Source organism: Bufo gargarizans, chromosome 1 (assembly GCF_014858855.1).
Source record: "Bufo gargarizans isolate SCDJY-AF-19 chromosome 1, ASM1485885v1, whole genome shotgun sequence".
Lineage (NCBI taxonomy): Eukaryota > Metazoa > Chordata > Amphibia > Anura > Bufonidae > Bufo > Bufo gargarizans.
Window position 1 is genome coordinate 96,121,737 of NC_058080.1, and position 12,590 is coordinate 96,134,326.

The following is a 12,590-nucleotide window of genomic DNA, read 5'->3' on the forward strand; positions in this document are numbered from 1 at the left end:
GGAATTCATTGTCCAGGGCTGCAGTATTCTCTCGCCTCACCTAATGAATGGCAGGATATTTGGTATTCCTGACATGCACAGTGAAAGCACTGTCTGTTCCTATGTGCAAACTGAATACTAATCCTCTAGTTCATGTAGAACGAGATTTTGAGGTTTTACTTTTGATAAACTGGCATGCAGCCCGATAACCTACAGTACGACGTTGGAAGGTATATGTAGTTTTGTGTAAGATTCCTGATGCATACCTCTGACATAAAAAAAAAAGAAGAGAAGTATTCGTAGCAGGCAAATGTTCCGCAGGATAACATACGGAATCTGTATGCGTCCATGCCCAACTGTACCTAATCTTGTATCCAGGCTAGAGGTGGCAGGGGTACTAGAGCCTCTTTCAATTGTACAGTTTTCTCCCAAAAATGTATCCTTCCAAACTAATATTCTAATCACTTAGATAAAGTGTATTCTGAACGTTTTCGGATTCATTCACTTTTTTTCAGCCTTGTGCTGAAAAAAAAAAAACAAAACTGGTTTTCCACAATCTATCTGCATTAAATACCCCATAATGACAAAGTGAAAAAATGTTTTTATAAGTTTTTGCAAATTTATTATAAAGGAAGAACTTTACTTTCACATGGACATACGTGTTCAGACCCTTTGAAATAACACTTGAAATGTATCTCTAGGTTCCTCCCATTTCTCTTGATCAGCTTTCAGATGTTCCTACACCTTTATTGGAGCCACCTGTGGTAAATTCGTTTAACCGGACAGGATTAGTAAAGATACAGCCCTGTCTATATAAGGCTACTTTCACATCTGCGGCGTGTATTCAGGCAGGCTGTTCTGGCAGAGAACAGCCTGTTGGAATTCTCCAGATCCTACACTGGCAAATGCAAACAAAATGCCCGCCTACGGTTACCCCATTAAGTATAATGGGGTCTGGTGGAGATCCGGCCGCATTCTGACAAAAATGTGGAGAATTGGCCAGACACAAACAGCTGCCTGCCACAGTTTATGTCCGGCCAATTCCCAGCATTCTCTGCTGGATCAGGCTGCCGGATCTCCGTGCCAGAGATGTGAAACTAGCCTCAGATCCAAAGCCAAGTCATCAGTAGGAAATAACTGCCTGTAGAGCTCATAGACAGGATTGTGTGAAGACACAGATCTGGAGAAAGGTAAAAAAAAAAAAATCTAAAAATGGAAAATTGGAGGTAGTAACTTACTTAAAACTAAAGCTTGGGGTGGGTAATTTAAATAGATCCCCAGCTGTGGTGCCTGCTCCCTTCTAGAGAGGGTACCATCTTTAAAGACCTGACCTCTGCCGTGGCAGACGTTGGGAAGGGTTTAAGGGCAGGAATAGTGAGTGGGTGAGTTACATTGGGGTTCAGATTGTGAGGGGAAGACAAAAAAATCACCATTGGTCCTCACATTTCATATTGTTTGTTCTTACCCTAATATGTTTTTTTTGCCTGAAGTCAGAATGATGGGCTCAAATACAGTCCACTTGGATTTCTTTAAGGGGTTTTCTGGTCTTTAAAAAAAATCTGGCCACCTTCTGCCCAGTTTGGCCAGTACTTACCTCTCCATCTGGCCACCAATTCCAATGTCTCCAATGCACTCACACAGCCTGCAGACTCTTCTGCTCACGTCCCGACCAGATGTGTTCATGAGTTTTCCTGTTCAGTTGCATATAGTTTTTTAAAGCCTGATGAACCCCTTTAACCACTTCAGCCCCGCTAGGTGAAACCCCCTTCATGACCAGAGCACTTTTTACACTTCGGCACTACACTCCTTTCACCGTTTATCGCTCGGTCATGCAACTTACCACCCAAATGAATTTTACCTCCTTTTCTTCTCACTAATGGAGCTTTCATTTGGTGGTATTTTATTGCTGCTGACATTTTTACTTTTTTTGTTATTAATCAAAATGTAACGATTTTTTTGCAAAAAAATTACATTTTTCACTTTCAGCTGTAAAATTTTGCAAAAAAAACGACATCCATATATAAATTTTTCGCCAAATTTATTGTTCTACATGTCTTTGATAAAAAAAAAATGTTTGGGCAAAAAAAAAAATGGTTTGGGTAAAAGTTATAGCATTTACAAACTATGGTACAAAAATGATCACCCCCCCCTGTAAGGCTCCATTCAGACATCCGCATGATTTTTTACGGATCCATGGATACATGGATCGGATCCACAAAACACATGCGGATGTCTGAATGGAGCCTTACAGGGGGGTTATCAATGACAGGGGGTGATCAGGGTGATCAGGGTGATCACCCCCCTGTCACTGATCACCCCCCCTGTAAGGCTCCATTCAGACATCCGCATGATTTTTTACGGATCCATGGATACATGGATCGGATCCACAAAACACATGCGGACGTCTGAATGGAGCCTTACAGGGGGGTTATCAATGACAGGGGGTGATCAGGGTGATCACCCCCCTGTCACTGATCACCCCCCCTGTAAGGCTCCATTCAGACATCCGCATGATTTTTTACGGATCCATGGATACATGGATCGGATCCACAAAACACATGCGGACGTCTGAATGGAGCCTTACAGGGGGGTTATCAAAGACAGGGGGTGATTAGGGTGATCAGGGTGATCACCCCCCTGTCACTGATCACCCCCCTGTAAGGCTCCATTCAGACATCTGCATGATTTTTTACGGATCCATGGATACATGGATCGGATCCACAAAACACATGCGGACGTCTGAATGGAGCCTTACAGGGGGGTTATCAATGACAGGGGGTGATCAGGGTGATCACCCCCCTGTCACTGATCACCCCCCCTGTAAGGCTCCATTCAGACATCCGCATGATTTTTTACGGATCCATGGATACATGGATCGGATCCACAAAACACATGCGGACGTCTGAATGGAGCCTTACAGGGGTGTGATCAATGACAGGGGGGTGATCAGGGAGTGTATATGGGTGATCACCCGCCTGTCATTGATCACCCCCTGTAAGGCTCCATTCAGACGTCCGCATGTGTTTTGCGGATCCGATCCATGTATCCATGGATCTGTAAAAATCATGCGGACGTCTGAATGGAGCCTTACAGGGGGGTGATCAATGACAGGGGGAATCAATGAGAGGGGGTGATCAGGGAGTGTATATGGGTGATCACCCGCCTGTCATTGATCACCCCCCTGTAAGGCTCCATTCAGACGTCCGCATGTGTTTTGCGGATCCGATCCATGTATCCATGGATCCGTAAAAATCATGCGGACGTCTGAATGGAGCCTTACAGGGGGGTGATCAATGACAGGGGGGTGATCAATGACAGGGGGTGATCAGGGAGTGTATATGGGTGATCACCCGCCTGTCATTGATCACCCCCCTGTAAGGCTCCATTTAGACGTCCGTATGCGTTTTGCGGATCCGATCCATGTATCCGTGGATCCGTAAAAATCATACGGACGTCTGAACGGAGCCTGACAGGGGGATGATCAATGACAGGGCGGTGATCAATGACAGGGGGGTGATCAGGGAGTTTATATGGGGTGATCATGGGTGATCAGGGGTTTATAAGGGGTTAATAAGTGACGGGGGGGGTGTAGTGTAGTGTAGTGTAGTGTGGTGTTTGGTGCGACTGTACTGACCTACCTGAGTCCTCTGGTGGTCGATCCTAACAAAAGGGACCACCAGAGGACCAGGTAGGAGGTATATTAGACGCTGTTATGAAAACAGCGTCTAATATACCTGTTAGGGGTTAAAAAATTCGGATCTCCAGCCTGCCAGCGAGCGATCGCCGCTGGCAGGCTGGAGATCCACTCGCTTACCTTCCGTTCCTGTGAGCGCGCGCGCCTGTGTGCGCGCGTTCACAGGAAATCTCGCGTCTCGCGAGATGACGCATATATGCGTGACTGTGCGCAGGGCTGCCACCTCCGGACCGCACATCTGCGTTAGGCGGTCCGGAGGTGGTTAAGAAGTTTTCTCCTGAGATTTTTTTGTTAATACACCTTTGTATGTGACCCAAAAAAACATATCATGTTTTATCTAAATATAAGAATGCAAAGAAGTGTAAAAGAAAAATAAAGTTTTTTAAGAAAATCATTGCCAGAGGGCACAATAACCAGACGGTCAGTATAACAGTATACAGTAGAGTTTAGGCTCCTTTCACATCACCGTTTCTCCTTTCCGTTCTCCGCTCAAAAATCATGCAGGACTTTCGTCTCTGCTCAAAAATCACATTCTGAGCAGACACCGAACGGACCCCATTATAGTCTATGTGGTCTTTAGGCTCCGTTACGCTCAGTTAGGTCTCAGTTATCTGTAGAATCCGTCCTTTCCGTTCTCCTGCTCCTCAACGGAGCCGGAGAACGCAAAGGAGAAACGGTGATGTGAAAGGAGCCTTACTTAGAAAAACCATATGATTTGTATTATGTTACAGTACACAATGTGGATAAAAATTAGAGTAATACTGGATTTCCTTATACCAACATGATCACAGTCATCACATGGCTTTTATAAGTAAAATCTCTGGGGGAGATTTATCAAACTGGTGTAAAGTAGAACTGGCTTAGTTCCCCACAGCAACCAATCAGATTCCACCTTTTATTTCTCAGAGCTCCTTTGAAAAATAAAAGGTGGAATCTGATTGGTTGCTGTGGGGAACTAAGCCAGTTTTCCTTTACACCAGGCTCGATAAATCTCCCCTTTACCGTTTAATAAGGTGATATATTCCGATGGGAATATGCATGTGCGGCAAATCTGCAGCGTTTCACACTACTAGCAAAGTGGATGAGATTTCCCCCCCTTGCAATGCATACTGTAGGCTAAAATCTGAGGCAAAATTCGCAAGAAATATGGCAATTGTCTTTCAAACAAACTTCGGCCATATCGATGAAGTTATACAAGTAAGTCTCCAATCACACGACTGCATTTTTGCTCTGCATTCGATCCTCTTTTTTTGGCGGATTCATTTATATGGGGCTGAAAACAAGACCACACATGTCCGCATCCGCATGTCCGTTCCGCAACCCTGCAAATAAAATAGAGCATTTCCTATTCTTGTCTGTTTTGCAGACGAGAATAGACTTGTTACAATTGGTCTGCAAAAAAAACTAACAAAAAAAACAGATGCATCACGGACGTCATCTGTATTTTTTTTTTGCATATCTGTGGGTCGCAAAATACATCCGATCGAATGAATGCACCCTAACTCGACTGCAAAGTATGAAGAACCCGATACTGTCTCATGCACTCAGACTACATGTACGCCACAGACACCCTGCGCATGTGCAGCGCGTCACCTGTGTAAAGGAACTGTTCCACGATACCAGTGCTAAGGCACATGCGCCATATTAGAAGCGCCAAGGCTGTATGCGCTAATCGTAGAGTGAACAAAGCCACATGGTACGTTTTTTTCTATACATTATAAATCACTAGCAGAAGGACCCGGCTTCACACGGGTATATTTTATCTATTTCACTTAATGTTTCTGTGTGTTGTTAAAAGATATCGACAGTATCCACTATAACAGTGACCTCTACAGCCCCCCCACCCCTTAACACTGACACCGACCACAGTGCCCAGCCTTCTTACAATGGGACCTCCACAGCAGCCCATCCCCTTAACTTTGACCTTAACAGCAGTCCGCCCCTTTAACTGAGTTTCACAGCACCCCACTCCTTTGACAGTTACCTCCTTGGGGGCCCACCCACTTAACAGTGACCTCTACAGCACTCTGACCCTTAACACAACTCCATAGGGGACCGTCCCCTTATCTGTGTCCTCCACTATTCCCCTTAACAGAGACCCCCACAGCACCCGTCCCTTTAACAGTGACCTCCACATTACCAAGCTTCCTTAACAGTGACATCAAAGTACCCTGCTGCCTTAACAGCTGCTGCTCCTTTAATAGTGGCCCATGCCTCCTTAACAGTGACCTCCACAGTGCCAGTCCCTTTAACAGTGACCTCAACAGCGACCTGCCCCCTTAACACTGACCTCCACAGTTCCCGCCCCTTTAACAGTGACCTCTACAGTTCCCGCCCTTTTAACAGTGACCACAACAGCAGCTGCCCCTTCAATAGTAGCCCCTGCCCCATTAACAGTGATGCTGCCCCTTTAATAGTGGCCCCTGCAAACTTAACAGTGTCCTCCACAGCGCCCTGACCCTTTAATAGTGGCCCCTGCCCCTTAACAGTGACCTCCACAGTGAATGCCCCTTTAACAATGACCTCCACAGTGCCCACCTCTTTAACAGTGACCTCTACAGTGCCTGCCCCTTTAACAGTGACCTCCACAGTGCCCGCCCCTTTAACAGTGACCTCCACAGTGCTCGCCCCCTTAACAGTGATCTCCACAGTGCCTGTCCCCTTAACAGTGACCTCCACAGTGAGCGTCCCTTTAAAAGTGACTTCCACATCAGCTTCAATAGTGGCCCCTGCCCCCTTAACAGTGAACTCCACAGTGCCCACCCCTTTAACTGTGACCTCCACAGCGGCCTGCCCCTTTAATAGTGGCCCCTGACCCCTTAACAGTGATCTTCACAGCGTCCTGCCCCTTTAAGGCTAGGGCTACATGACGACATGTGTCGTGCGACATTTTGTTGTACCAATGTTCTACAACAATTTTTTATAATGATAGGCTATGGTGTTGCACTGCGACATGCTGCGACTGCGACACGACAGTCGCAGAAAATCCATTCAAGATGGATGCATGTAGCAGTGTAGTTGTGCCCTATGTGTCGTGCAGCTATAGCCTAAAGCTGACCTACAGCAGTGAAGAAAAAGGGCCTGTGAGCTTCTATTGGCTGATAAGGGACATGTGACCGTGTGTATGGCAGTTGGGATATGAAGAGAAAGACCTGCAGAAAGACCTATTGGCTAATGTAGGTCATGTGATGTGCCATATTTACATTTTTTTGATAGTAACTCAGGAACTGTACATGCTAGAGAGCTGAGACCCCCACAAGATGTATTTCCAGGTAGCAAGAGATGTGTATACCAAGTTTAATTGAAATCGATGGTTGCGTTTTTAAGTGATCGGGGAACATACATACATATATACATACATATATACGTCCTTCTTTATATATATAGAGTACAACTGATCAGTCCATCCTGTTCTTTTACATGGGGCTCAAAGGGGGACATTTATCCAACTGGTGTAAAGTAGAATTGGCTTAGTTGCCCATAGCAACCAATCAGATTCCTCCTTTCATTATCCAAAGAAGCTCTGAAAAATGAAAGGTGAAATCTGATTGGTTGCTATGGGCAACTAAGCCAGTTCTACTTTACACCAGTTTGATAAATCTCCCTCAAAGTCTGCATCAGCTCCGTCTTAATTAGTTAATGATTTGCTCAGAAATTCTTTGTCATCCCGTGATGAAGCAGCCTTTCAGAACTCGACAAAGACCGGCATATCTGTGTGTGCTGGAAACAAGAGGAGTGGGAGGGAGGGGACGAGCCGAATATAAAGTCAGCTGCTGACTGCTCAGGGACTGACTGGACGGGTGGGTAGCACATCCAAAGGAGCAGTCTTGTCCTGCAGAACAGAGGAACTGCACATCTAGACCTATGGCTAGGAACCTGTGGTTGTGGAGCATGCTGGCTCTGGTACTGATGGCTGTAGCATCCAGCATAGTGAATGCACATGCAACAGGTCAGCAGAAGTACTACAAAGGACCGGGGACGACGTCCAACCTTCGAAACATCGTCATCGGACGTTGCTATCACTACATGTCCCTGAATCCAGGCATCGGGTGAGTAGAGATAAGACTCTCTAAAAGAGTAACTATATGTGTTGCCCATGGCAACCACAGTGCAGCTTTCATTTCTTAGGGCTCATGCACGTGAGCGGGTTTCATGCGTGGCTGCCATCCATGTTAAAAACAGACAGTGCCCGCAGTGAAAACTGACCCACAAAAGTCAGTTAAAACTGGTACAAAGGAAAATTGGCTCAGTTGCCCATAGCAACCAATCAAATCCCACCTTTTATTTTTCAGCACTGCTTTAGAAAATAAAAGGATTTATCTGAATGGTTGTTAGGGGCATAAATCTCCCTCAATGAGGGACATTTGTTAAGCTAATTACGCCACGATTGTGAGGTAAAAAAAGTCGCACATATGTGTGCCATAAGATAACTATAGTAGTAGGGCAGACCTACATTCAGCTACACATGGAAACTGACTGTATTACCAGTGCAAGTTTATTAATTAATATATCACATCTAAAAACATTCTATGAAACATTAAAATCTCTAAAATTGCTACAGTAGGCAGATGGTAGATTGCACACAAATTACAGTCCCGGTTTATAAGGTAGATGACATAGTGTCGGCGGCAATGATATTGTAAAATGACACCACCCTATTTGTATACAGGTGTGGTGTGGTAATCACAATAAATGTACAATTTCCTTGTATAGGATAGTCTTTCAGTGCCAGATCCCTCTGCTGTATTGGATTGGATGTACTGCTGAGGAGAGTATTTATAGTGATGTCACTATTGAATTGAGTGTCCGTATTATGTCTCCTCTCTGGATCCAAAAGGCAGGTTAGTAAATTGTCATTATGTGGTCACATTCGTCTCGAGTAATCTTTAGTGCCTTATTCAGTTGTGCGGTATATATCGCTGTCACTATCTGTATACATATAGAACACGTGATTTACTCACTGTTTTGCTGGTTTCACCGGACTTGCTGCGTACGCCATGGCGTCCCACGTGTTGCAGATTTGTGAGCAGTGGTCCGGGCTCCAGTGATCTCTGCAGTGAGTATGTCCTGTATCGGGTTTGGGGATCCTCGGTGAGTGGATATAGATGTGCCGGTACTGTGGGTAGTTGGCACCGATCTTGTAAATTCAATCGCTTGTGCATAAGCCAAACCTCACTGAGCTGTTATCTCCCTGCGTTCCACGTGTCTGTAAATTCACTGATCCCTCTCCCCGTTATTTTTGGATATTACTGAAGCGCTCCAGTCTTTTAGGTTTTATTCAATAAAGTTGCCTGTTTATCTCATGAAAAATCTTTACCAAATCTATAGTGGTTTATTTAGGATCATAGTCAAATATTAGGAAAATGTCAATTTGAGGCAAAATACTCACCCTGATACCTGACTGTGACATCTGACACTGCTATCTGACTCTGACTTTGATATCTGACTCTAACAGAAATCTTTACCAAATCGTTAGTGGTAAAGATTTTTCATGAGATAAACAGGCAACTTTATTGAATAAAACCTAAAAGACTGGAGCGCTTCAGTAATATCCAAAAATAACGGGGAGAGGGATCGGTGAATTTACAGACACGTGGAACGCGGGGAGATAACAGCTCAGTGAGGTTTGGCTTATGCACAAGCGATTGAATTTACAAGATCGTTGCCAACTACCCACAGTACCGGCACATCTATATCCACTCACCGAGGATCCCCAAACCCGATACAGGACATACTCACTGCAGAGATCACTGGAGCCTGGACCACTGCTCACAAATCTGCAACACGTGGGACGCCACGGCATACGCAGCAAGTCCGGTGAACCCAGCAAAACAGTGAGTAAATCACGTGTTCTATATGTATACAGATAGTGACAGCGATATATACCGCACAACTGAATAAGGCACTAAAGATTACTCGAGACGAATGTGACCACATAATGACAATTTACTAACCTGCCTTTTGGATCCAGAGAGGAGACATAATACGGACACTCAATTCAATAGTGACATCACTATAAATACTCTCCTCAGCAGTACATCCAATCCAATACAGAAGAGGGATCTGGCACTGAAAGACTATCCTATACAAGGAAATTGTACATTTATTGTGATTACCACACCACACCTGTATACAAATAGGGTGGTGTCATTTTACAATATCATTGCCGCCGACACTATGTCATCTACCTTATAAACCGGGACTGTAATTTGTGTGCAATCTACCATCTGCCTACTGCAGCAATTTTAGAAATTTTAATGTTTTATAGAATGTCTTTAGATGTGATATATTAATTAATAAACTTACACTGGTAATACAGTCAGTCTCCATGTGTAGCCAAATGTAGGTGTGCCCTACTACTATTTTTATTTTACTGCAATATTTATAAAGATTGGGTGGATCTTTTTAGTAGGAGCACTTATTCTATATTGCTAGAGAGTAGGTGAGCCATCTCTACAATATGTATGCCATAATTTGCGACTTTTTAGAATTCTCGGCACTTTTCCGAAGTATCGAATTTAATATTGCTCGTACTCATTAGCCTTTATAGTGCTCTTGAGAAATAAAACCTGTGCTATGACTGCATGTTGAAGTAATGGTGTTTTATCTGGCATTTTTCCATTCCCATTTACAAAAGGGATTCCCAAAAAGTTGGGACACTATACAAATCGTGAATAAAAACTGAATGCAATGATGTGGAGGTGCCAACTTCTAATATTTTATTCAGAATAGAACATAAATCACGGAACAAAAGTTTAAACTGAGAAAATGTACCATTTTAAGGGAAAAATATGTTTCATGGTGTCAACAAATCCCCAAAAAGTTGGGACAAGGCCATTTTCACCACTGTGTGGCATCTCCCCTTCTTCTTACAACACTCAACAGACGTCTGGGGACCGAGGAGACCAGTTTCTGAAGTTTAGAAATAGGAATGCTCTCCCATTCTTGTCTAATACAGGCCTCTAACTGTTCAATCGTCTTGGGCCTTCTTTGTTGCACCTTCCTCTTTATGATGCGCCAAATGTTCTCTATAGGTGAAAGATCTGGACTGCAGACTGGCCATTTCAGTACCCGGATCCTTCTCCTACGCAGCCATGATGTTGTGATTGATGCAGAATGTAGTCTGGCATTATCTTGTTGAAAAATGCAGGGTCTTCCCTGAAAGAGATGACGTCTGGATGGGAGCATATGTTGTTTTAGAACCTGAATATATTTTTCTGCATTGATGGTGCCTTTCCAGACATGCAAGCTGCCCATGCCACACGCACTCATGCAACCCCATACCATCAGAGATGCAGGCTTCTGAACTGAGCGTTGATAACAACTTGGGTTGTCCTTGTCCTCTTTGGTCCGGATGACATGGCGTCCCAGATTTCCAAAAAGAACTTCGAATCGTGACTCGTCTGACCACAGAACAGTCTTCCATTTTGCCACACTCCATTTTAAATGATCCCTGGCCCAGTGAAAACGCCTGAGCTTGTGGATCTTGCTTAGAAATGGCTTCTTCTTTGCACTGTAGAGTTTCAGCTGGCAACGGCGGATGGCACGGTGGATTGTGTTCACTGACAATGGTTTCTGGAAGTATTCCTGAGCCCATTCTGTGATTTCCTTTACAGTAGCATTCCTGTTTGTGGTGCAGTGTCGTTTAAGGGCCCGGAGATCACTGGCATCCAGTATGGTTTTACGGCCTTGACCCTTACGCACAGAGATTGTTCCAGATTCTCTGAATCTTCGGATGATGTTATGCACAGTTGATGATGATAGATGCAAAGTCTTTGCAATTTTTCGCTGGGTAACACCTTTCTGATATTGCTCCACTATCTTTCTGCGCAACATTGTGGGAATTGGTGATCCTCTACCCATCTTGGCTTCTGAGAGACACTGCCACTCTGAGAAGCTCTTTTTATACCCAATCATGTTGCCAATTGACCTAATTAGTGTTAATTGGTCTTCCAGCTTTTCGTTATGCTCAAATTTACTTTTTCCAAACTCTTATTGCTACTTGTCCCAACTTTTTTGGCATTTGTTGACACCGTGAAATTTTGAATCAATGTATTTTTCCTTTAAAATGATACATTTACTCGAATTAAACGTTTGATCTGTCATCTACGTTCTATTACAAATAAAATATTGACATTTGCCATCTCCACATCATTGCATTCAGTTTTTATTCACGATTTGTATAGTGTCCCAACTTTTTTGGAATCCGGTTTGTATATTGGTTAAAGATCTCCATCCACACATTTGGCACTGAAAAACGTAATGAAGAAAGCATGCAGTACGCAAGACCTTTCTAGGGTGTTTTTTTCAGTGGTAAAAAATACATTTCATAACAATTGGTGTGTGAAGGAGACCTTAAAGCAGGCATCCTCAAACTGCGGCCCTCCAGCTGTTGTAAAACTACAACTCCCACAATGCCCTGCTGTAGGCTGATACCTGTAGGCTGTTCGGGCATGCTGGGAGTTGTAGTTTTGCAACAGCTGGAGGGCCGCAGTTTGAGGATGCCTGCCTTAAAGGGAACACCATTTCTAACAGGAGCTGTCAACCTGTCTATACTACTGACAAGATCACACTTACCTGTTCAACGCTGCTCTGATTCTCCGCACCGGCTCCCACATCTCCATCTCCTAGTCCAGGTTTTGTTTTCTTCCTCCCCAGCATGGCCATGGTCACCTGTACAGTGTTCATTTAGGACTTTGTTAGATATCATAGTCAAATATTAGGAAAATGTCAATTTGAGGCAAAATACTCAATACCTGACTGTGACCCCTGACTGTGACATCTGACACTGCTATCTGACTCTGACGTTTATATCTGACTCTAACATCTGACTCTCACACCTGATTTTAACATCTAACTCTGAAACCTGACTTTGATATCTGATTCTGATACCTGACTATGACTCCTGACTCTGATA

General features: G+C 44.1%; 1 protein-coding gene across 1 annotated transcript in view; it reads left to right on the forward strand.

The window, feature by feature from the left end:
• The first annotated feature begins 7,485 nt into the window (after nt 1–7,485).
• Nucleotides 7,486–12,590, forward strand: part of LOC122931523 (ADP-ribosyl cyclase/cyclic ADP-ribose hydrolase 1-like) — a 98,830-nt gene continuing 93,725 nt past the window's right edge. Inside the window, exon 1 of the mRNA XM_044285616.1 lies at nt 7,486–7,722. Coding sequence (XP_044141551.1) covers nt 7,538–7,722 — 185 coding nt within the window. The 5' untranslated portion in view covers nt 7,486–7,537. The remainder of the gene's footprint in view (nt 7,723–12,590) is intronic.